The following is a 24295-nucleotide window of genomic DNA, read 5'->3' as shown; positions in this document are numbered from 1 at the left end:
TCCAATTCCAATCCTAATTTCTGAAAAGCCTGTGCATTTTCCAAAAGAATGGTGCAACCCTAACTTAAACAATCTTTTCAGGGAGTGCCTCCAGCCAGTCTCACCATGATGAAGCGCTGGGCCAGACGCGTGCGGGCCAGGAAGTAGACCACACGGAGCCTCTTGGGCAGGCACAGGTTCCTGAAGGTGGGCGTCTGCAGGGTGATGGTGTGGGGCGAGGGCCGTGGGGGAGGAGGCGCCTCCCGAGGGCGCAGGGGGCCCGGTTTGGGAAGGGGCATTCCCGCCTCGGCCGGAAGACGGCGGTTCAGATCGGCCAACTGTGTGTGAGAGGACAGTTTTAGGGAGCGTGGGCATGTGGGAGTGTGCAACACGTATGAGAGAACAAGTATGTGAGTACATGTGTATGAATTAGTGTTAGAGTATGCATGTGTATATGACTGTAACAGGGGAACAAGGTGGATAAAGACTATATTTTAAAGAGCACTGTAGACTGAGGAAATGACTCATGTCTCAAGAGACCTCACCTTCACATGGCAAATGTGTGTGTGTGTCTATGACCTCACGTCCATGCTGTAAATTACTAAGGAAAGCACTGTTGACAGTGTGTGTGTGTGTGTTCACCTCCATGCGTCGGATGTCAATGGAAAGAACTGTGGTGAAGAAAAACATCTGAAGGAAGAAGTCAGACACCAGTCCCACCACAGCAAACAGACAGAACTCCTGGAAACACAGAAATAAACAGCAGGCCACTCAAAACATACACAGTAGAAGTGGGTGTGTGCATGTTGTGTGGCAGTATGCTCTACTCTGTCTATGTGAATGAAAGTGTGCGTGTACCTGTGTTCATACGCCAGTGTGTGATAGATGTGTGTGTGTGTGTGTTACCTGGATAGCAGGCACCAGGGTGAAATATCCTATGAGGATGATGCACAGCTCTGTGGCCATGTTCTTCATGATAGACCAGCTCTCATTACTAAGGCCTGGAGAGGGACAACACAATAACACATTAACAAATGCTTGGATTTCACACACACACACACACACACACTTTGTTCTTCTATCCTCTTGGGGACCTAAAATGAATTTCCATTCCAAATCTTATTTTCCCTAACACTTACCATAACTCTAACCTGTAACCCTAGCCCCTTACCCCAATTGTTATTATCATATATATATATACACTGATTTTGTCATATCCAACTGGTAGTTACAGTCTTGTCCGTCACTGCAACTCCATACGGTCTCGGGAGAGGCGAAGGTCGAGAGCCATGCGTCCTCCGAAACACAACCCTGCCAATCCGCACTGCTTCTTGACACACTGCTCGCTTAAGCCAGAAGCCAGCCGCATCAATATATCGGAGAAAACTGAAGTCAGCGTGCATGCGGCCGGTCCACAACAAGGAGTCGCTAGAGCGCAATGGGACAAGGACATCCCGGACAGCCAAACCCTCCCCTAACCCGGACGACGCTGGGCAAATTGTGTGCCGCCTCAGGGGTCTCCCGGTTGCAGCTGGCTGCGAAACAGCCCGGGATCGAACCCTGGTCTGTAGCGACGCCTCAATCACGATGTAGTGCCTTAAACCGCTGCACCACTCAGGAGGCACCCTTACCCTAATTCTAACCTTAAAACACCCTTTGTCCTCATGGGGCCATGGGAAAGAGAATTTTCCTTGTTTTACTAATCCGTGGGGACTTATGGGGATAGAAGAACCAACCCACACACACTCTTACCCTGAGCGATGCGTAGTTTGACCTCCAGGTCAACAGGGGTGGACACCACAGACTTGGTGAGAACCAGGACGTTCTCCAGCCCTATCACCACCACCAGATAGGGGAAGATCTCACTGACAGAGAGAGAGACAACATGATTACAAGGCTGTTGTGAATAATACTTCATCATCTCATTTGAGTAACCAGTGCTCTCAGAGTACTTATTTGTGGATCAGGTGATTGATGCCAGTTTGGATGTTAGGGTGGGAGAGAGGTCAGGTTTTTCAATTTGATTGATTTGATTATTGTCATTATGTTTGTCGTACAAATAAAAAAAAAAACAGGTTAAAAATAGGAAATGGGACATTTAGTAGACAAGAGTACAGATGAAGAAAGAGAGAAGGGACGATTGAAGACAGACAAGGTTTGACGGACAGTAAACCAGAGATATGCTATCATGACACGTGAAGATAAGGGTTGGAGGTCAGTACGGAACAAAACTTCACCACAGAAGATAAAGACTAAACACACGTGGCCATTGTGTCAATATGCACAACAGTGGGTATGTAGGTCTATGTGCGTGTGGACCCTGGAATCTTGATCAATGAGATTTGGATGGTGTGAGATGGTCATGCCATCCTCTACATTCCAATAAGCTGGGTGTGATTGGCCAGGTACGCCACATCAATATCTATCCCCGCCCTCTTAAGAATCCCTCCTCCCCTTTAAGTCCACATCTGTTGCCCTTGGTAACACAGTCCCCTGTCACTCACTGTACATTAACATCTGCAGTCCCACAGTAATCCATACAGCTCAATGAGCAGGAGATGGTCAGGGGATTTTAGGGTGAGAGTGTGTGTGTGTGTGTGTTTTTATTTTTTTATTTTACCTTTATTTAACCAGGCAAGTCAGTTAAGAACACATTCTTATTTTCAATGATGGCCTGGGAACAGTGGGTTAACTGCCTGTTCAGGGGCAGAACGACAGATTTGTACCTTGTCAGCTCGGGGGTTTGAACAACGACAGATTTGTACCTTGTCAGCTCGGGGGTTTGAACTCGCAACCTTCCGGTTACTAGTCCAACGCTCTAACCACTAGGCTACCCTGCCGCCCCAGGGTAGCCTAGTGTGTGTGTGTGTGTGTTTCTTACCCTCCATTGAGTGTGGGCGTCAGGCCGAACAGGGTGCAGAGCCCCACAGACATAAGCAGAGAGCTGAGCACTGTTACCACGGCAGCCAGCGCCAAGCCCCATTTTGACTTCACCATGTCAATCTTACCTGGAGAGAGGAAGAAGTAGAGTTAACATAGACAGAGTTTACACACACTGAGAGGAAATAGTTAACATAGACAGATTTTACACACACTGGAAAGAAAGAGTTAACATAGACAGAGTTTACACACACTGAGAGGAAAGAGCTAACAGACAGAGGCTACACACACTGAGAGGAAAGAGCTAACAGACAGAGGCTACACACACTGAGAGGAAAGAGTTAACATAGACAGAGTTTACACACACTACAAAGAAGAATGTCTCTGAGCATGAGAATTTATGCAGCTCTTAGTTGAAATGTGGTTTGTGTACAGTAGACTGCACGTGTGTGTGTGTGTGTGTGTGTGTGTGTGTCAGCATATTGTTGGTGAGTCTTATCATGGTAGATTCGTATGGTGGACTACAGTGTTCCTGTATAGGGGATTATCCCTGGACTAGACAGGAACAGCCTTGGCTAGGACTCGGTCAAACACACACACTAATCTGGGTCTTGGCTCTGTGGGCTTAACCGGGCACAATATTCCAGAGAAAACGAAGGGCCCCCAAAGCAAGAAAGTCGACTTCAGCATTTCATTTGAAACCAATTTCCCCCCACCGGCCTTAGTAATGGGACACATTACTTCAAGGAAGGAGGGATGGAAAGAAGGATGCATCTTTAACTAATTGAAACTAAGCCAACTCTTTCAGATCAGTGCAGATGAAGTGAACCTCTAGACTATTGAGATGCCCCCGTGGCGCCCAGACTCCAGTCAGAGACTTACGTGTGGAGAAGTAGATGTAGGCAAACAGTATGATGTAGGTGGTGACCAGAGGGATGAGCTCGGCCATGCCTATCTCCTCCTTGAAGTGCACGTGCACCATGTGGTCCTCGCGTAGGCTGCAGTTCACCGAGGGGTGCAGCTGGCGGAGACGTGCCCGCAGGCTAGACAGGAACCTGGCGTCGTAGCTGCCCAGGACCATGGTGATGGTGTAGGTGACCACCCTCTTCCTGCTGTACAGACTCACCCCTGTGTGTTTCACCGGGACGCCAAACAGCAGGTCTAACACACACACACACAGCATTGAACAATATCCTCATTACCAGTCTGCCTGACACTAGTTGGGGCCAGTGTATGTGAGCAGTGAGGAGCGTGCCCAATTTGACTGGAGCACGGCGTGAGATTCCCAAAAGGCTGGAGCGTCGGCCATCTTGCCCGCTCTAATTTCGTGTTCACTTCAGGAGCTCAGGGCATGTCCAGCCCAGCATGCAGTTGTAGTCTACTTGTGTGTTGCTATATGCCCATGCTTTAGCTATAGCTATGGAGTTCACTAAATATTTTTATAAAGAAAATGATAAAACACACAGGTGCAAAATCAAGGTGACTGACAAAGATGAGGACCAAAAGCAAGAGAGAGAGTGTGGTGATGTAGTCTACAACTACAGAATCATTGTGGAATCTGACACGTTAACTGAAAGCATGATAGTATACTTACTACATGCACATGCTGAAAGAAAGGAACGAGGTTTGTAGATAACTAGTGTGTCATTGTAGCAAAGTATTTATAAACAAAAAAAATCTGATCTCTTAAAAGAGATCTATAAAATAGTCCATAAATATTTTGGCCCAATTTCCGTTTTGCTTGGTTTATTTTGCCTAAAAACCTTTAGGCCTACCGATAGAACATTTTAAAAACATCTCAGCTCAGGCTGGCAAGAGTGGCCAAAAGGGTGTTTAACATCCCCAGTTGCTCTGCAAGCGTGGAGAGGGAATTCTCTGCTGCTGACCTCTCCAGGCACCATCACACGAAGACACAGACGGGCGTGTATCCAAAACATTTATTAAAAGGCACTGTAGACAGAGTAATAAGGCATTTTTTCATGTAATTTGTATTTAATTATAAGTAAGTCACAGCCTAAGTGTACAATTAACAGACTATAATGATTTAATACAACTAAATGTTATTTAAATGCTGAGCGCTTTATGTCCCTACAGCCTGGTGTCGCATTCACAAATGCTTCACAATGTATTTCTTTATAAGCTATAGCCTTGAAATAATTGAAATAATAGCCTAAATAATTCATTTTTGTTCCTTCTTAGGCTCCCTGTCTGGCTCCTGACCTATTTAGAGTGTTTATATGCTGTTTAATATGACATGTAGCCTATTTTAAACGATGTTCGCTTCTTACATTCACCTTTACATGTTTATTCAAATACCTTTCATTCAAATCCATATGGTTTGGTTTCAATACTTTAAAAAAACATTTGTACACCATAGTGCCCTCAAAGCTCATCACTAAGCTAAGGACCCTGGGACTAAACACCTCCCTCTGCAACTGGATCCTGGACTTCCTGATGGGCCGCCCCCAGGTGGTAAGGGTAGGTGACAACAAATCCACCACGCTGATTCTCACCATGGGGGCCCCTCAGGGATGCATGCTCAGTCCCCTCCTGTACTCCCTGTTCACCCATGACTACATGGCCAAGCACGACTCCAACACCACCATTAAGTTTGCCGACGACAACGATGAGACAGCCTATAGGGAGGAGGTCAGAGACCTGGCAGTGTGGTGCCAGAATAACAACCTCTCCCTCAACGTGATCAAGACAAAGATGATTGTGGACTACAGGAAAAGGAGGGCCGAGCACTTCCCCATTCTCATCGATCAGGCTCTCGTGGAGCAGGTTGAGAGCTTCACGTTCCTTAGTGTCCACATCACCAATGACTATCATTATCCAAACACACCAACACAGTCGTGTTGGCATGGGTCCTCAGATCCTCAAAAAGTTCTACAGCCAACGAGAGCATCCTGACTAGTTGCATCACTGCCTGGTATGGCAACTGCTCGGCCTCCGACCGCAAGGCACTACAGAGGGTAGTGCATACGGCCCAGTACATCACTGGGGCCAAGCTTCCTGCCATCCAGGACCTCTATACCAGGTGGTGTCAGAGGAAGGCCCTAAAAATGCCAAAGACTCCAGTCACCTTAGTCATAGACTGTTCTCTCAGCTACTGCACTGCAAACGGTACCAGAGTGCCAAGTCTAGGTCCAAAAGGCTTCTTAACAGCTGCTACCCCCAAGTCAAAAGGCTATCCGGACTATTTGCATTGAACCCCCCACCCCCACGCTGCTGTTACTCTCTGTTTATTATCTATGCATAGTTACTTTACCTCTACCTACATGTACATATTACCCATATTACCTAGACTAACCTGTGCCCCTGCACATTGACTCTGTACCGGTACTCCTTGTATATAGGCCGTCGATGTAAATAAAAATATGTTCTTAATTAACTGACTTGCCTAGTTAAATAAAAGTTAAATATAGCCTCGCTACTGTCATTTTATTGTTGCTCTTCAAATCATGTTATTTTTCACTAGCAAATACTTTAACACTTATTTTTCTTAAAACGGAATTGTTGGTTAAGGGCTTGTAAGTAAGCATTTCACTGTAAGGTCTACTGTTGTGTTCGGCGCATGTGACAAATACAATTTGATTTGTAGGTCCTGGTAGTCACAAAAATAGATGGGTGTTGGCTAAATTGCGATTTTAATAAATGGAGCGAATTTGGAGCGGGTTTTTAGAGGAAAGGACATCGAGCACCACTCCATTAGCGATGAGCGGCTCTGCTCACACGCTCTGGTTGGGGCTCAATGAGCATTAGCTCATTCTTCCTCTGCTCTGCCCTCCATTTACCTCACCCCTCCCGTCCCTTCCTCCCCTCTCTACCTCTCAGTGTGGCGGAGGTGTGCAGTCCTTTGGGTTCGTGCTGGTGGACGGTCTTCAGCAGGTCGGGGTCAGAGTCAAACAGCTCCCGCTGGTTCTGCCAGTAGTTGCCGGGGGAGACCAGCAGACAACCGTGCTCCGGCAGCACTCTCTGCATACGCCGTAACCCCGGCAACAGGTCCGTCACCTGCAGGCAGAGCGCCTCTAAGCTCCTGACCCCAGAACTGCAAAGAGACGAGAGGTAAGTCCGGTCAAGTCAAGGTGCATTTTAAAACGGTAGAGAAAGCTAAAGGTGGGGGAGAGACATCGGATGTGCGTGTGTAGTTTCCCATACCCGTCGTTGTGTACATGGTTGCGGATCTCCTCCAGCAGGCTGAATACGCGGCCCAGTGGGGAGCGGAACACGTCCACAGGGACCAGCGTACTGTCCCAGGGAGACACAGCTGCCTTCACCAGGACCGGCTGGATGTAGGCCACCGGAGGACCCCGATACTGGAGGAACAGAGCCATAGAGGGTTTTGAAAAACATGGCAGAGAAGCGAATGAGTTAGTTATTTTACAGTCCCTTTTTCAGTTGGTATTTCAAAGAATTCAATGCAAATGGTGTTTGTAAAGATTATGATGTTACAAATGTACCATGTCAACAGTCAAGCCATGTAGGTACTGTAAGTGGGGTGATCTTTTAACCAAGAGTCTTACCCAGTCAGGCCTCTCGCCGAGGTCTCCCTGGGGCTCATGGGAAGGGACGGTGTAATCTCGGACCCGTGTGGTGAATTCCACCGGCCCGGTTCCCGGCAGAGGCAGCCGCAGCAGGGGGTAACTGAGAGAGGGGGGAGAGAGCGTCAACATGGGAGAACATGGGATTGGAGAATAAGTGACAGTTGGGTCTGAATATTAGTTACAGGCCTGAGTATTGCGAAATCTTATTACAGCACTAAAATATACACCCTCTACCAAAATGATCATTGCCTTACAGTTAAATGTATGGACACTGAACAAAAACATAAAAATGCAATATGGAACAATTTCAAAGATTTTACTGAGTTACAGTTCATATAAGGAAATCAGTCAATTGAAATAAATTCAGGCCCTAATCTATGGATTTCTCATGACTGGGAACACATATATGCATCAGTTGGTCACAGATACCTTAAAAGAAATGGTAGGGGAGTGGATCAGAAAACCAGTCAGTATCTGGTGTGACCATTATTTGCCTCATGTAGCATGACATCATAGCATAGAGTTGATCAGGCCATTGCGAAGTTGCTGGATATTGGAGGGAACTGGTACAAGCTGCCGTACACATCGTTCCAGAGCATCCCAAACATGCTCAATGGGTGACATGTCTGGAGAGTATGCGGGCCATGGAAGAACTGGGAATTTTTCAGCTTCTAGGAATTGTGTACAGATCCTTGCGACATGGGGCTGTGCATTATCATACTGAAAAATGAGGTGATTGCAGCGGATGAATGGCACGACAATGTGCCTCAGGATCTCTTGTGCATTGAAATCGCCATCGATAAAATGCGATTGTGTTCATTGTCCGCATTAGATATCTAATGTGAGCATTTGCCAACTGAAGTTGGTTGCGATGCTAAACTGCAGTCAGGTCAAGACACTGGTGAGGATGACGAGCACGCATATGAGCTTCCCTGAGGTGGTTTCTGACCGTTTGTGCAGAAATTCTTCGGTTCTGCAAACCCACAGTTTCATCAGCTGTCCGGATGGCTGGTCTCAGACGATCCCACATGTGAAGAAGCAGAATGTGGGCCAATTGCACACTCCCTCGAAACTTAATACATCTGTGGTATTGTGTTGTGTGAAAAAACTGCACATTTTAGAGTGGCTTTTTATTGTCCCCAGCACAAGGTGCACCTGTGTAATGAGCATGCTGTCTAATTAGCTTCTTGATATGCCACACCTGTTGGGTGGATGGATTATCTTGGCAAAGGTGTAATGCTCACTAACAGGGATGTAAACAAATTTGTGCAATCTTTTATTTTAGCCCATGAAACCAACACTTTACATGTTGCATTTATATTGTTGTTCAGTATAATAACACACATATGTGTATATAAGCATCCCTGAGTGTGAGAATGTCTGTAAGAGAGAAAAAAGAAGAAGCCACTGCTGGTGTATTTTTAAAATATGAGTCTAACTAATGCCCACTAATTCCACCCTAATGCATGAGTAGGTAACTACAACCTTTTATCCCAGTTTGTCATCATCTTCACTCAGGGCCCACTTTCTAGGGCCCGTTTGCCCTGCAAACAAACTCATTTTAAATGAGAAAACACACACACACAAAGAAAACCAACAAGCCCATTACGTTCAAGGGCGCCTCCAAAATTCAGCCAGAGTGACAGTGCTGCATTTGTCTGTCTCTGTCAGGCCATTGGGTACACTTTACCACGACCGGAAATGATGATGACAGCCTGGCAATACTGTAGCAAAGGGATGAAGGTAGGTACACATTTGGATAATGCCAACCATAGCCAGTTAAAATCTCTGTGCCGCCTAGTTCTATAAATATCCGGACCTTGTGAGTGGAAATCTACAATTGTGTTATTTTATTACCCCACTGAGAAGGGTATAGGCCTAGCTCTATTGCTGAGAAGTTGTAGCCCACCCTCCAAAGACAAGCAAAAGCATTTCAAACCTCTTGAATAATTAACTAAAGATTCCAACAGGTCATTGGGAAATTGATTTTCATGTGAGGACTGAACACACTGAAACGTTTCTGGGTGTTCTACACACTAAACACTGACTCCGTATCCTGACCTGCACCACATCAATATGTGCAGCTTGCATAGTTCCAAAGTATAGTACAATAAATATAATCTTATTGGTCACAAACATATTTAGCAGATGTTTTTGCGGGTGTAGCGAAATGCTTGTGTTTTTTTAATAGTGACGTGACTGACAGTGTTGCTCAGTAAGTGCTTTAACACTCTTTCATCCTGGTTCTTTGGCAGCCTGTTAGGCCCGGGGCCACGGGATACAGATTTCTCTTTGAGGACACTACACCCTCTCTCCCACTCGCTCTCCCTCCCTCTAAGGTCACTGTACTGCCACAAAGGGCTTTTGTTTTGCAGCAGGAGCCCCCACCTCCTGGGAGGCAGATGGAGGGCCAGGCACACACAGATAGGCCTATTCTCCAGGGGTCACTTTCTCACAGCCCTCTGCTGTGTCTCTCTTTTTAACTCTGATCCCACCCCCTTAATTCCCTGCACTCAGTGCAGCCGTCAGCCAGCCGTGCTTTTGGCACTGCACTGCTGCCTCCACGGTTCCATGCTGTAACGTATTCGTTCCATCCTGTCCTGACTTCTCATCTGTGACAGGGTTGACCTCTAATGTGGAACTCTGAGGTGGAAAAGTGTGTGTTCTGTTCCCGACTGCTGATTTATGTGTATGGCTACGGCCGTTTCATTTAGTTGACTGGGTTTTGCAGGGTCTGCTCCTTTTTCTCCCAGCTCTGTTGTTTACCTCTTTTTTTTATTTTCATCCATCCACTTCTCTTTCCTGACCTACCATCTCACCTCTGCCCATGTTGATAAAAAAATAGATACAATCCTTTCACAACTTGCCTTAAACCAACAATGAACGTGTTCAGAGAAAGCAGTACAAGAACTCACATCATCTCTTGAAGATGCCCATCCCCAGAAAGCCCATCCCCAGAACATCCCTCCCCATCCACACATCCCTTCCTCAGACCTACCAGCAGGCGAGGATACTGGCGGAGGTGAAGAGGATGATGGGCACCGGATAGGATGCGCACAGCAGCCCGTGGCGGTAGAACGCCGCCGAGATCTTCTCCCGCAGCCGCTCTCTCACCGTCATCCTGGGGGGCGGGGTCAGCTGCCGGCCATCGGGGGGCGCCGTGCGCGGGTGGGCGAGGACCGAGTGCCGCGGGGCATCCAGGGACCTAGGGAACCACAGAGACGAGAGGTGTGGGTTAATACAAACTCAGAGGATACCTGGGTTGGGGTTCAAATTGAATGCAGTCAATTCAGGAAGTGATTTGAATTTAAAATGAATAAATGCAAAAGCTTTGGATTAAAGCAATGAACATAGGTATTTTTTTCTATTATTGAATTGTAATTCCATTTTACTTCCTCAATTTGAATTGGCCTCAACCCTGGAGGATACTCGGCACTCATCTCATAATCAGCTGCTGTTGAACGCAGCCTGTGTTCATGTTGCTTTGGACGGGTCTGCCTTATTACCAATTTATTACACAAAACACCTCAAACCCCTGTATGGCCACACACTGCAGAAACCAAAGAGAAGCCCTCTAACTCCCTGTCCCATCAGAAACACCATAGATATCGGAAAAAGTGCATTTCTGTCCCAGTACCTGTTCAGAGGGAAGCTTGGCTGCCTCTCATGCCTGTTTGGCCTTTGTCCCCCAAAAGCACCAGATTTTAAAAGGTTTCACGGAGATCCTTGGCTTAAAACAACAGAGTCCTATTCCAGGCACCACAGCCAAAGTGTGATTGACTGGCTCAGCTCTACCCCCTGAGAACTCTGGAAACATTCCTCTGGGGAATTTAGCCTACCTCTGGAGCGGCTTGATCTTCCACTATAAATACTCTATATACAGTAAACACAGCAGGCAGCACAACACACATACCAACACAATGGGTAGAGGGTAAACCGAGGGTTGAATTTAATCAAAGAGACCTCGAATGCCTTGACTCACCCCATTTCTACTTTGCTCTACATATTGACCTGATATCTAGCCTGTAGGTCCCATTATGCCCTGGGCGTCTATCTCCTCGGTCCTTCCCTGGTGTTGTGGTGCAGGAAAGCGAGGCCCGAGTTGGCAGGTGCTCAACATCATCTCCGTCAGTGAGTTAATCCGGGATAGGAAACGCCACGACGACGCTCGCAGGTCTACGCCCCCACCCTCTCTACCTCTTTTCCCCTAGTCTCTCCATCCTGCAGCTACACGGGTGAGGCAGACTTAACAGGTCTACGCCCCCACCCTCTCTACCTCTTTTCCCCTAGTCTCTCCAACCTGCAGCTACACGGGTGAGGCAGACTTAACAGGTCTACGCCCCCACCCTCTCTACCTCTTTTCCCCTAGTCTCTCCATCCTGCAGCTACACGGGTGAGGCAGACTTAACAGGTAACACTCTGTACACACATCAGGCAGGCAGTCAAGTCAGTCTGCACATGATAGTGAGTCAGTGCATACCTCAGACTATGAGGCATTTTAAGACAACAACAAAAACGACTGTACCCAGCCAGAAATACCACAGAGACTTTATGATGCCAAGACATGAGACATGTGCCACTATGGATTCCAGTAGCCCAGCTCAGGGAGGGGGCAGCAGTTCACCTTCAGTAGGCCTAACTGTTTAACCACTCATACAGCAAACAATACAGTTTCTGACAAAACAGAGCATGTCATTATGTTCCAAAAGCACATGTGTGAGAAAGTCAGGGACAAAAATGCCTCTCGAAACCATAAACCTCTTCTTTACATAGTAGCCTGTGTGTACTGTAGACATGTTTTTCTAGTTGCAAGTTCCCAGGAAATGAAAATAAGATGAATAGAAGTGAAATGGTGCGTACCGGTAGACTACATTTTCCAACAAATGTGCAGACACGCTTCTCTCAGAAACATGTTAGCTAGCTCATGGAGGAATTGGTAACAGAGTTACACAAGACTAGGCTTAAGATTTCATCATATGCTGCTCGGAAGAAGAGTGTGCCTGAAGTAAACCAAATAAATGCTTACCTCCTAACGATGCTTCCTAAAATCCCCAGTTTGAAGGCATCGCTGGATCCTATACAGTCCATTGCCATGATCCACACCTGTGTAAGGGGTCTTAAAACCCAACGTACAAAAGCTAAGACTCCTGGCAAGTAGCACCATAAATGCAGAGATTTTAGGCTGCATTGAGAAGCAGCAAGATGGTATTTCAGCTCACTTCTCCCATAGTGAACTGAGTACTTGCTCCTCAACTCTAATGCCCCATAACTGTACAGACCATTCTTGAGTCAATGTCAGCTGAGACTAATGCCTGCAGGCTTTATTGCGACATAACTAATTTACAGCCACCAATTTACAAACACACAGGGAGCAAACTGCCCAGTCAATCAGTAACCATTATTATATAATTGAAAATGGCAAAAACCCGGTCCAAAATCTACAATGAAAACGTTGAGCGACCCGTCATAAAGGCTTTAGTGATGAGACACAATTAATATTTAAATGGAAAATCAGTGGGCCTACGTCGTGTATTGCGCAAAAAAACAAAACTCCTTAACATTCACATACGGAGTTGAATAAAATATCTGCTTTTTTTAAAGAAAACTGTATACAATGTGAATGTGTGGATCTGTGTGTTATAAACATGCATGAAACATATAGTAGGTGAATGAATGGGAGAAGTGTGTCTGAAAATGTCAAAGTGTACAAAATGTCAATAAGTTGATATTTAACTTTTTTGTCCAGCAGGTCATTTTATAAGCAACCTTTTTTTTGCAAAAACTCCAGAATGTTATGAAGAGTGATCAGATTAATTGCAAAGTCCCTCTTTGCCATGCAAATGAACTGAATCCCCAAAAAGCATTTCCACTGCATTTCAGCCCTGCCACAAAAGGACCAGCTGACATCATGTCATGTCAGTGATTCTGTCGTTAACACAGGTGTGAGTGTTGACGAGGACAAGGCTGGAGATCACTCTGTCATGAAGCTGGTTGAGAGAATGCCAAGAGTATGCAAAGCTGTCAAAGGCAAAGGGTGGCTACTTTGAAGAATCTCAAATATAAAATATATTTTGATTTGTTTAACACTTCTTTGGTTACGACATGATTCCATGTGTTTTTTCCTAGTTTGGATGTCTTCACTATTATTATACAATGTAGAAAATAGTAAGAATTAAGAAAAACCCTTGAATGAGTAGGTGTGTCCAAACTTTGCCTAGTACTGTGTATGTATGCATATAGATTATATATATATATATATATCACACACAAAAATATAAAATGCAACATACAACAAATTCAACAATTTTACCAAGTTATAGTTCATATAAAGAAAACAGTTCATTTAAATAAAATGATTAGACCCTAATCTATGAATTTCACAACTGGGAATACAGATATGCATCTGTTGGTCACAGAAACACTACATGACCAAAGTATGTGGGCACCTGCTCGTCAAACATCTCATTCCAAAATCAAGGGCATTAATATGGAGTTGGTCCCCCCAGTTGCTGCTATAACAGCCTCCATTCTTCTGGGAAGGCTTTCCATTAGATGTTGGAACATTGCTGTGTGGACTTGCTTCCATTCAGCCACAAGAGCATTAGTGAGGTTGGGCACTGATGTTGGGCAATTAGGTCTGGCTCAGAGTCGGCGTTCCAATTCATCCAAAATGTGTTCGATGGGGTTGAGGTCAGGGCTCTGTGCAGGCCAGTCAAGTTCTTCCACACCGATCTCTACAAACTATTTCTGTATGGACCTCGCTTTGTGCACAGGGGCATTGTGATGCTGAAACAGGAAAGGCCTTCCCCAAGCTGTTGCCACAAAGTTGGAAGCACAGAATCATTTAGAACAGCATTGTATGCTGTTGGGTTAATATTTCCCTTTACTGGAACTAAGGAGCCTAGCCCAAACCATGAAAACAGCTCCAGACCATTATTCCTCCTTCACCAAACAGTTGTGGCTGAATTAGCAAAATCCACTAATTTAAAGGGGTGTCCACATACTTTTGTATATATAGTGTACACTTAAAAAAGGGTAGTAGGGTGTGGATCAGAAAACTGGTCAGTATCTGGTGTGACCACCATTTGCCTCATGCAGCACGACATCTCTGTCGCATTGAGTTGATCAGGCTGTTGATTGTGGAATGTTGTCCCACTCCTCTTCAATGGCGTGTGTGAAGTTGCTGGATATTGGTAGGAACTGGAACAGGCCGTCGTACACCTTGATCTAGAGCATCCCAAACATGCTCAACAGGTGACATGTCTGGTAAGTATGCAGGTCATAGAAGAACTGGGGCATTTTCAGCTTCCAGGAATTGATTACAGATCCTTGCGACAGGGGGCCGTATATTATTATGCTGAAACATGAGGTGATGGCAGTGGATGAATGGCACGACAATTGGCCTCAGGATTGTCACAGGATCTCTGTGCATTCAAATGGCCATCGATAAAATGTAATTGTGTTTGTTGTCCGTAACTTATGCCTGCCCATACCATAACCCCATCGCCACCATAGGGCACTCTGTTCACAACGTTAACGTCAGCAAACTGCTCGCCCACACAACGCCATCTGCGGTTGAGGCCGGTTGGACATACTGCCAAATTCTCTAAAACAGAACTTCTTGTGCTTACGGCAGAGAAATTCAAATTAAATTCTCTGGCAACAGCTCTGATGGACATTCCTGCAGTCAGGATGCCAATTACACACTCCCTCAACTTAAGACATCTTTGGCATTGTATGGTGTGACAAAACTTGCACATTTTAGAGTGGCCTTTTGTCCCCAGCACAATGTGCACCTGTGTAATGATCATGCTTTTTAATCATCTTATTGATATGCCACACCAGTCAGGTGGGTGGATTATTTTAGCAAAGAAAAACATGCTCACTAACAGGAATGTAAACAAATGTGTGCACAAAGTTGGAGAGAAATAAAGTTTTCTTACACAATACTCCATAATGTCAAAGTGGAATTATGTTTTTTGACATTTTTACAAATGTAATTTAAAAAGAAAGCTGAAATGTCTTGAGTCAATAAGTACTCAACCACTGTTATGGCAAGACTAAATAAGTTCAGGAATACAAATGTGCTTAACAAGTTCGCACCTCAACAGTATGTTTTAGGCCATTTGCGATGCAGCCAGAGGTGACAGAGTACACAAGTTTGGGCCAGGCCTACAAAACAGACCGTTTTCAAATGTCAAAGCAATTTTAGTGACAAAGGCCCAAATACACAGTTACTTAATGTATAGCTGTTGACCAATCAAATTGCATTTGGTCAACGTTAACCAATTGGTGTGGCGCAGCTCTGTAACAATATAAATTCCCCAGACAGAAAAAAAATTAACTACATTTTAATTTCACAATTTGGTACCAATTAGTTAGTACTACTGCTAAAACATAATTCAGAAACACTGTCACCCTCGTCTGTGAACACAGTAGGTGAGGGTGGCGATGGTGATGCAACACAATAAATATCCCTGCACATGATCTCATTCAAATCAATTGTGTGAAAGTTTTCCCAATGCTTAGATTAATGGTCATTAATTAAATGGGTGAATAATTGGTGTTAATTTCTGCCATGAGAACAAACTTTTACAGGCCTCCCGAGGGCGCGCTGTCAAACGAGTCACCAGTAGCGTTAGCTTTAACAGGTGCTACTTAGCTTGCTAACGTTAGCGAATGCAGGGCAACTTAATTTGAATGCCACTACCTAGCCAATATTTACTTCCTTCGTATTACCATATACAACTGAAATGTCAAAAACAATGTTAATCCATAATTCTGCAATTTGGAACGTTGTAAAATCAGCTTCAACGCTTGAATCAAGCGTAACGTCGTTAGCTAGCTTCTGTTAGCAGATATGGTAAATGCTTGTTAACACTTTGCTGAATGATGCCAACCAACACCAGCAACGTATCCATGACAGCAAGGCAGGGTTGTTGACCTTACGCTGATAGTATGGCAGGCAGCTAGCAATTAGATAATCACATTACCTAGCGATTTGCCGAGTAATGCCAGTCTGTTTATAGCTATTAGTTAAGCGAACTTCGCTGGCTATAACGTTAGCTACCAAAAAACACCTAATGGCGAGTCCCGCGTTCATCCCCCCGCCAAACACAGATAAGTTCTACCCTAGGTCGAAAAAATATATCTTCAATCTAGGTTCTACCCGTCTAACTTCGTTAGCTAGTTTAAAGATTATTATGGACCGCTTTGCTGGCTAATCGAGTCAATTAGCTACCGAAGTTAACACACACCAAAGTTAACTAGCTACTAACTACTACGTTACACTTGACTTGCCTGGCTGAATAACTTTGTGTCTTCGTCGAGTGCTGGTCCTGCTATGCAGGAGCTATTCGTGTACGGTCTTAACCTCCTTATTATAGTAACTTAACTGGAAAAAACTGACTGCATCAACAGAACCATGTCACCACTGTGTATTTTCATCAGCAGCGTGAATTGTCGACCTCTCACCCTTTACTTCACCCAAGACAGGAAAGCATGAGGATATAGCGACACCCGCTGGATATTATTGAAAACGTGTTTTACTACTGTAAACCACACAGTATTTTACTTTCATGACCAACAACGCCCCAAAAAACTCTTACACTGGTCTTAAATGTGCCGTTTATTGTTTTGTATAACACAAGTGCAACCTAGTCAGGTCAGTTCACATGTCGCTTGAGAAATTACCTATTCACCCAGGCTTCCTATGTCAGCTTTGCAATGCATCTGCTGGGTTGGTTTTAAAGCGGAAATCCAATGTTCAGTTCAATACCACATCTCCAGTTCAAAACTGATCCCGACCTGTTTCATGATCATGACCATCTTTGTAGCTGTGCCATTACATATATGACAGCATAGGCAGCTCCATTAAGGCATCTCCATTTTGAAGTAGTCCATTTTCTTCTTCACAATTGACTGATCCCTTCTGATGACCCAATTGGACATGATTCCAACAGTCACCAGGAGGGATCAGCCAATGAAGTTGGAAGTTCCATGAGGTTGACTACTTTAAAATGGCGGAGGTCCAATAGCCGCCCATGATAATATAGCCTTTTGGCCACTAGAGGCCACTAGAGGTCTCTATCATTCTCTATGGCTGAGCCCAGAGAGCCATGTGACTGAGAGGTGAGGGAAGGGAGGCATTGAGGGCTCAAAGGACTGCACTGGACATCCCCCTGGCGAAAAAGGAAGCCCCCTTGTCATGGACCTTGTACTGGAAGAGTTTCTTCTGGGCCTGCTGCTTATCACATTGTCCTCGCCAGCACACTTCCACCTGAAACACAGTACGGTTCAGCTTAATGCGTTTAACAGTTTTCTACTACATATAACATGCAATCTCTTTCTCTCTTAATCACACACACACACACAAATAATGTAATCCATCTGACTTGTCCGTGGATGTCCCTGCAGTAGCCAGTGGGAAGACCCTGTACTTGGAGTGTGAGGCTGCACTGGTGTATAAGGCCCCTCAGGAGCCGCTCTGAGCCTTCATCATCACTCTCCTCTTCTTCTTCTGCCTCACATCGCACCAACATCACCATGCTGCCCTGCAGATCAAAAGGGAAAGGGATAGTAGATAGAGGAATGTGTGTGAGTATTTGAACAGAGTCAGACAATGGAGAGACAGCGAGCTTGTGATAGCGTGCGCCTCCCATGTCACACCGCTCACCTGAACACTCCACTAGCTTCCAGCCGAAGCTCGCATCCACTACAAAATTATTGTACTTGCCTATGGAGCAGCAAGAGGAACTGCCCATCTCTACTTTCAGGCTATGCCCAAACCCTACACCCCAACCCGAGCACTCCGTTCTGCCTCATCTGGTCTCTTGGCCCTCTCACCCCTATGGGAGAGCAACTCCCACCCAGTCCAAGCTCTTCTCTGTCCTGGTACCCCAATGGTGGAACCAGCTTCCCCCTAGAGCTAGGACAGCAGACACCCTTCCCATCTTCCAAAAACATCTAAAACCCTACCTCTTCAAAGAGTATCTTAAATCATCCCACAGCCCCCCACCCTTTCTACTTTGAGGAAAATGTACTTACTATGACTGTGTAATGTGGTGGTCCCACCTAGCTATCTTAAGATAAATGCACAAACTAAGTTGCTCTGGATAAGAGCGTCCACTAAATGACTCAAATGTAAATGTAAAATGTGATATACTGTATTATCTGACCTGCAGCTCAGAGCAGACAGTGGCTCTGCAGTAATGACTGAAGTCCAGCGCCGCCCCAACACTGACCCCCAGACTCAGGACCACACTGAGGTCATCCACCAGGAGCACAGGGGGACCCCACTCCTCAGCTCCACCCACTGCCCCCCTTACATTGTCCCGCACAAAGTCATATAGACCCCGCAGGCCGGAACTGGGATCTCTGTGGAGAGGTGGAAGGGAACAGAGAGACAGGGAGAAAGATTGAGGGGGCGAGGGATGAGAGACAAAGAAAGAAAGGGGACATAGAGGGGGAGATAAATGAAGCATGAAGAGATTTTCAGATTCATACTATCATTAACTGCTTCGATTACATCAGAAAAAAAGGTGTATGAGTGTGTCAAACAATACATATTGGATTCCCAGAACCAGATAAAGTCTATGATATTGTAGGACCAAAAATCACTTTCAATGGAGCTTCTGCACTGAATGAACATGCTTTTTAGTCCAGGAGTAGGCTTAATCGAAGTCAACACTACAGGCAGGTGGTACCTGAGGAAGTCCATTGTCCGGGTTCCTTTGCTGGACTCCCCCTGAAGCAGTACCCCCAAGGATTCCTTTAGTCCCTCTAGGAACACCAGCTGCCCTTTCTCCCTTGCCTGGGTCAAACTCACACCCTGATTAACATGGAACACAATGAAAGAACCCATACAAAATGTAGTTAATACATCTCCACCAAGCAACAGCAAATCATACACAACTGTAAAGTCATTTACTTGCACAGTATGTATAAGGGGGGCTGGGGGGAAGTTTAACCCAGCGTTTTGGAGGATAAGTATACTCACCAACCGTTGACTGATTGCACTGTAGTGACTGAAGGACTGCACAAGACCCAGGAAACACACCTTACAGCCCGCTGTAAATCACACAAAAAAATTCTGAGCACGTCTGGCATCAACAGATTTGATTTTTGACCACTTATGAGAGTGCATCATAGTACACAACTTGGTTCCCTCTATTATTGTCTTTTCACCTAACACTACAGTCAACATCAATAGAGGGCATGGTGTTACAGACAAGTATCAGTCAACTAGACATCAGTCCACTCACATAAATCCTCACCTCGTAAATAAAAGGAGAGGAAATGGTGAATGAGGAAGGACGCGTCTGTATGTTTGTCAGACACTAAAATAAACTCTCCCTGTAAAAAAAACACACATAAATCCAAAGGTTAGGATTAGGCATAAGGGTTTAAATTGGTTACGGTTAGAGGTGAGGTTAGGGTTACCGGCTTGAAGCTGTCAGGACTAGTATTGAGAATACTGTTGAGCTCTGCAAACATCTTGAGAAGGGATGAAGATTTATCTCATACGAATCTTTGGATGTCTTCTGGTGAGTTGCTAGTTAGCTATTAATAAAGTATTATCTAGCTAGCTAGATATCTTAACCAATGTCTTTACATATGAAAGTTTAACACTACCAGGAAAGTACATTTAGCTAGCTACAGTAGTAGTGCAGACTGTCGAGGGAGGCTATGAAGTTGGCTAGATTATTGACACGAATTTATTTTTTGCGTTATCCAGGACAAATCACAACAACTCAAAGTACCTTTTCATCAATAATAACTACATTAATTGAATATGTTCAAAACAATTCCCTATTCATAGCTACTTCTTTTTCCGAATGTTTGTTGTGAAAAAGTAGCATGATACACGACCGTAGTTTCTACTGCACGGAGAGAGGGACAATCTGAGTATGTGAAAAGCGTTTCGACTTCTTCTTCGATGAAGTTTAACGGCGGTTGGCATCCAATAATTGCATTACCGCCACCTACTAGACTGGAGTACAACTCCCTTATACTTTGCTTGAAACAAATAAACAAATACCCTACCTTCTAAAAGTACATTCCGCCCAAAAATCTCCCTACTCCACTATTTAAATATATTTAGTTCTACCTCAGGCCAACAACCTGAAAGGATGGGACACCACCACTTAACACACCCTGCAACTCTTCTGATGTCAAGTCTCGCACACCCAAATACCTCACTGTAGCTGCCACCACAACTTACATTTTCTGTGATTTACTTTCCATACATGCAATACAGTTGATACACCCATACAATTAACACATACCACTACTTTCCTCAATGCTACACTTTCCTTTGTCTCGTGCCCTTCTGCACACTTCTCACACCTAGGAAACACCCTCCTACACACTGCTGCCACATGCCCATAAGCTTGACACCTGTAACAACGTAATGTATTCGGCACAAAAACTCATACAGGATAACTTATCTATACTAACATCACTTTGTCGGGCAAAGACTCAACATAAAAACTTAAAAGAACAGACAATGACTTTTCTCTTTCACCACTCACGTCACCCAGTCTGCGTTGTACCAAATGACGAGCATCACAAACACCGGGAATTTTCCCCTTCAGTTGGTCAACTTTTATATTTACTGCTACCCCAGTAATCACTATTTTCAATGGCGCCCTTTTCTTGAGAGCATAACAATTCACATTTCTTGCCTCCATTCGTTTGAAGCAGAACGCCTTCTCCCTCTGACCAGCAGTAACACAAACAATTATCACAAGACCACTTCTGGTTATCCTCTCCGATTCCACAGCACCCAACTCTGTTTTCACCCACCCTGAAACCACAAATGGATCAGCCAAAAGGCAAGGGTCCACTTTTTCCAAAAACTTCACTCCATCTTTATCCTGACCCTCGGTGCAAGGCTCAATCTCCGAAAACTTCACCACACCTACCACCTCCGATACTTTGACTTTATTCACTTCCATTTCTCCTCCTGTCTTCAGGTCACTCTACTTACACTTTCTACCATTCCACTTTAACAAACCATCTCCCTTTTCCCCACTATTTTTAACAGACTCAAGCTCACCCTCTTCCTCCCTCTCTCTCTTAGACCTCCTCTGCCTCCCTTTTCCCTCCATTGCGCCTCCTTATTCCAAGTATACGACTCCTTATGATAATCATACACTTCCCTGACATGCATCTTGTTCTTGCCTTCTCAAGGGATGCCATTTAGCCAGCTGTCACAATCTCCATATGGACCCCTTCTTCTTCTTCGTTGGAGTTTAACGGCGGGTGGCATCCAATATGTTGCATTACCGCCCCCAACCCAACTATAATATAAATCCATTATAAATCTTTACTTTGTGATACAACATTTTAAACTAATCATACACATTAAAAATCTACGACCCCATTCCACTACTTAAGCCCTATCTGTTCTTGCACCATACCAACGGTCTGGGAGGAAGGGACACCACCACTCAACACCTCCTGTAAACTCTTCTGAAATCAGATCTTGTATGCCAAAATACTTCTCTGCAGCTGTCACTACAACATCTGTCACGACAACATCTAGTGACATCTGTCACTACAACATCTGTCACGACAACATCTAGTGACATCTGTCACTACAACATCTGTCACTACAACATCTAGTGACATCTGTCACTACAACATATATTTTCTGTGATGTATGTTCTATTTCTGCAGTACAATTGATAAGCATTGCTATGAATGCTAAGAAGCCAACCTTACTGAAGCATACAGTACCAGTCAAAAGTTTGGACACACCTACTCATTCAAGGGTTTTTCTTTATTTTTACTATTTTCTACATGGTAGTATAATAGTGAAGACATCAAAACCATGAAATAACACATATGGAATCATGTAGTAACCAAAAAAATGTTATAACATATATTTTGATTTGTTTATTTGAGATTCTTCAAAGTAGCCACCCTTTACCTTGATGACAGCTTTCCACACTCTTTGGCATTCTCTCAACCAGCTTCATGAGGTAGTCATCTGGAATGTGTGCCTTGTTAAAAGTTCATTTGTGGAATTTTCCTTTCCTTCTTAATGTGTGTGAGCCAATCAGTTGTTTTGTGACAAGGTATGGTATACAGAAGATAGCCCTATTTGGTAAAAGACCAGGTCCATATTATGGCAAGAACAGCTCAAATAAGCAAAGGGAAATGACAGCCCATCATTACTTTAAGACATGAAGGTCAGTCAATCCGGAAAATTTTAAAAACTGAATGTTTCTTCAAGTACAGTTGCAAAAACAATCAAGCGCAATGATGAAACTGTCTCTCAGTTTCAGGAAAGGAAGAACCAGCGTTACCTCTGCTGCAGAGGATATGTTCATTAGAGTTACCAGTCTCAGAAATTGGAGCCCAAATAAATGCTTTGCAGAGTTCAAGTACAGACACATCTCAACATCAACTGTTCAGAGGAGACAGCATGAATTTGGCCTTCATGGTCAAATTGCTGAAAAGAAACCACTACTAAAGGACACCAATAAGAAGAAGGGGCTTGCTTGGGCTAAGAAAGAAAGGGCAATCGACCTTAGACCAGTGGAAATATGTCCTTTGGTCTGATGAGTCCAAATTTGAGATTTTTGGTTCCAACTACCGTGTCTTTGTGAAACGCAGACTAGGTAAACAGATGATCTTCGCATGTGTGGTTCCCACCGTGAAGCATGGAAGATGTGTGATGGTTTTGGGTGTGCTATGCTGGTGACACTGTTTGTGAATGATTTAGAATTCAAGACACACTTAACCAGTATTGGTACCACAGCATTTTGCAGCGATACGCCATCCCATCTGGTTTGCGCTTAGTCGGACTATAATTTGTTTTCAACAGCACAATGACCCAACACACCTCCAGGCTGTATAAGGGCTATTTGACCAAGAGCGAGAGTGATGGAGTGCTGCATCAGATGACCTGGCCTCCACAATCAACCGACTTTAACCCAATTGATATGGTTTGGGATGAGTTGGACCGCAGAGTGAAGGAAAAGTAGCCAACAAGTGCTCGGCATATGTAGGAACTCCTTCAAGACTGTTGGAAAAGCATTGTGCAAAGCTGTCATCAAGGCGAAGAGTGGCTACTTTGAAGAATCTCAAACTTGAAATATGTTTTGATTTGTTTAACACGGGTTATTTTGGTTACTACATGATTCCATATGTGTTATTTCATAGTTTGGATGTCTTCACTACTGTTCTACAATGTAGAAAATAGTAAAAATAAAGAAAAACCCTTGAATGAGTAGGTGTGTCCAAACTTTTGACTGGTACTGAATAACACTAGTTGGCCCATCCCTCTGTGGTGGCACAGATCTACAACTCACAGGGATCCTCTCAGGATCCCTCAACCATGACCCACCTTCCTATACTTTCTTCACTGTCTCAGCATACGACACCTTCTGCACTACTCTGACTCTAGCCACCTCAACCTGCCTCTCTCGCACTGAACACTTCCGATACCCAGCAACATGGGCAGCCCTACAGTTGACACACACAACTTCATCCACCGAAACGATACACAATCCTCTATCCCATGCCCTCCTGCACACTTAACACGTCATGGAATCTCCGTCCTACAAACTGCTGCGACATGACCATAAACGGTGCACCTGAAACAGCGCAGGGGATTGTGTACCAAAGCTCTAACAGGATTAATCCTAAGGTGACTCAAAACTCAGAAGGACTGACAGTGACTCCTCTGTTTCACCACACTCACCACTGGGTCTTGTGTCACAGCAAACGGAGGGCATCACAAACACCAGGAATCTTCAGCTTCAATTGATCCACCTCCACACTTAACGCTACCCCAGAAATCACCCATTTCAATTGTGCCTTGTTCCTAAGAGCAAAGCAAGAAACAGATCTCGAACCAAGTTACGTGACACCGAGCG

At 44.7% G+C, this 24295-nt stretch overlaps 2 protein-coding genes across 5 annotated transcripts in view; both read right to left on the bottom strand.

The window, feature by feature from the left end:
• Positions 1-16888, bottom strand: part of LOC115103823 (sterol regulatory element-binding protein cleavage-activating protein-like) — a 28572-nt gene extending 11684 nt beyond the window's left edge. Inside the window, exons 1-11 of one of the 4 annotated variants that reach the window (XM_065009435.1) lie at positions 16707-16888; positions 10405-10611; positions 7386-7506; positions 7021-7178; positions 6690-6910; positions 3742-4020; positions 2861-2987; positions 1732-1844; positions 886-980; positions 622-720; positions 105-317 (exon numbers count right to left, since the gene is read on the bottom strand). In XM_065009435.1, coding sequence (XP_064865507.1) covers positions 105-317; positions 622-720; positions 886-980; positions 1732-1844; positions 2861-2987; positions 3742-4020; positions 6690-6910; positions 7021-7178; positions 7386-7506; positions 10405-10526 — 1548 coding nt within the window. In that variant the 5' untranslated portion in view covers positions 10527-10611; positions 16707-16888. Of the gene's footprint in view, positions 1-104; positions 318-621; positions 721-885; positions 981-1731; positions 1845-2860; positions 2988-3741; positions 4021-6689; positions 6911-7020; positions 7179-7385; positions 7507-10404; positions 10612-11388; positions 11537-12432; positions 16657-16706 lie in introns of those variants that run through there. The other 3 variants (XM_029624820.2, XM_029624792.2, XM_029624801.2) reach the window with 3 other exon arrangements.
• Positions 16889-17021: 133 nt separating this feature from the next.
• On the bottom strand, positions 17022-20311 carry LOC115103858 (elongator complex protein 6). The gene is made up of 7 exons (XM_029624863.2): positions 19848-20311; positions 19682-19760; positions 19405-19475; positions 19112-19236; positions 18584-18782; positions 17801-17959; positions 17022-17685 (listed from the first exon to the last, which is right to left on the bottom strand). The coding sequence occupies exons 1-7, from the start codon at positions 19899-19901 to the stop codon at positions 17563-17565; spliced, it is 810 nt and encodes a 269-aa protein (XP_029480723.1). The 5' UTR covers positions 19902-20311; the 3' UTR covers positions 17022-17562.
• Between the last annotated feature and the right edge of the window lie 3984 nt (positions 20312-24295).

Source organism: Oncorhynchus nerka, linkage group LG3 (genome assembly GCF_034236695.1).
Source record: "Oncorhynchus nerka isolate Pitt River linkage group LG3, Oner_Uvic_2.0, whole genome shotgun sequence".
NCBI classification, from domain to species: domain Eukaryota; kingdom Metazoa; phylum Chordata; class Actinopteri; order Salmoniformes; family Salmonidae; genus Oncorhynchus; species Oncorhynchus nerka.
This window is presented reverse-complemented; position numbering and strand designations above follow the sequence as displayed.